General features: G+C 56.0%; 1 protein-coding gene across 1 annotated transcript in view; it reads right to left on the reverse strand.

Annotated features, from left to right (window-relative positions):
* entpd6 (ectonucleoside triphosphate diphosphohydrolase 6) overlaps positions 1-466 on the reverse strand; it is a 9908-nt gene that overhangs the window by 3064 nt on the left and 6378 nt on the right. Inside the window, exons 5-6 of the mRNA XM_046043338.1 lie at positions 188-267; positions 40-104 (exon numbers count right to left, since the gene is read on the reverse strand). Coding sequence (XP_045899294.1) covers positions 40-104; positions 188-267 — 145 coding nt within the window. The remainder of the gene's footprint in view (positions 1-39; positions 105-187; positions 268-466) is intronic.

Below are 466 nucleotides of genomic sequence, written 5' to 3' on the forward strand. Positions count from 1 at the left end.
GGGCTGAAAAACAGGAAGGAAAACGAGTAAGGAACGTACAGGGCGAAGCGTCGACGCCTCCTAAGACGGCGAGTCGAGCAGACATCAGACCCAGTCCCAGATAGCTGCAGACAGGAGGGAGCGGGTTACCATGGAGACCGGCAGAGATCAGGTTAAAGGCGGTTCATTAGACACGGTGGGGGCGTACCTGTGGGTGTACACAGTGTGTGTGACGTTGAACATCCGGAAGGACCTGATGTAGTCGATGGGTGAGGTCTGGATGGTCTTCTGCACAGAGAGCAGAGAGTCAAACACCTTCACCGTCTCATCATCATCAGTGTTATTACTGCGGCGGCGTGCGATGACCTGACCGTCTGAGTGATGACTGGTGGTGAACTGCTCTCCAATCCTTCGGGTACAAACCCTGACCTACATAACAAGCAGCCTCCCTTTCTTCCTTTCTACACCCCCCCCCCCCCCCCCCCCC

Source organism: Micropterus dolomieu, unplaced genomic scaffold (genome assembly GCF_021292245.1).
Source record: "Micropterus dolomieu isolate WLL.071019.BEF.003 ecotype Adirondacks unplaced genomic scaffold, ASM2129224v1 scaffold_211, whole genome shotgun sequence".
NCBI lineage: Eukaryota > Metazoa > Chordata > Actinopteri > Centrarchiformes > Centrarchidae > Micropterus > Micropterus dolomieu.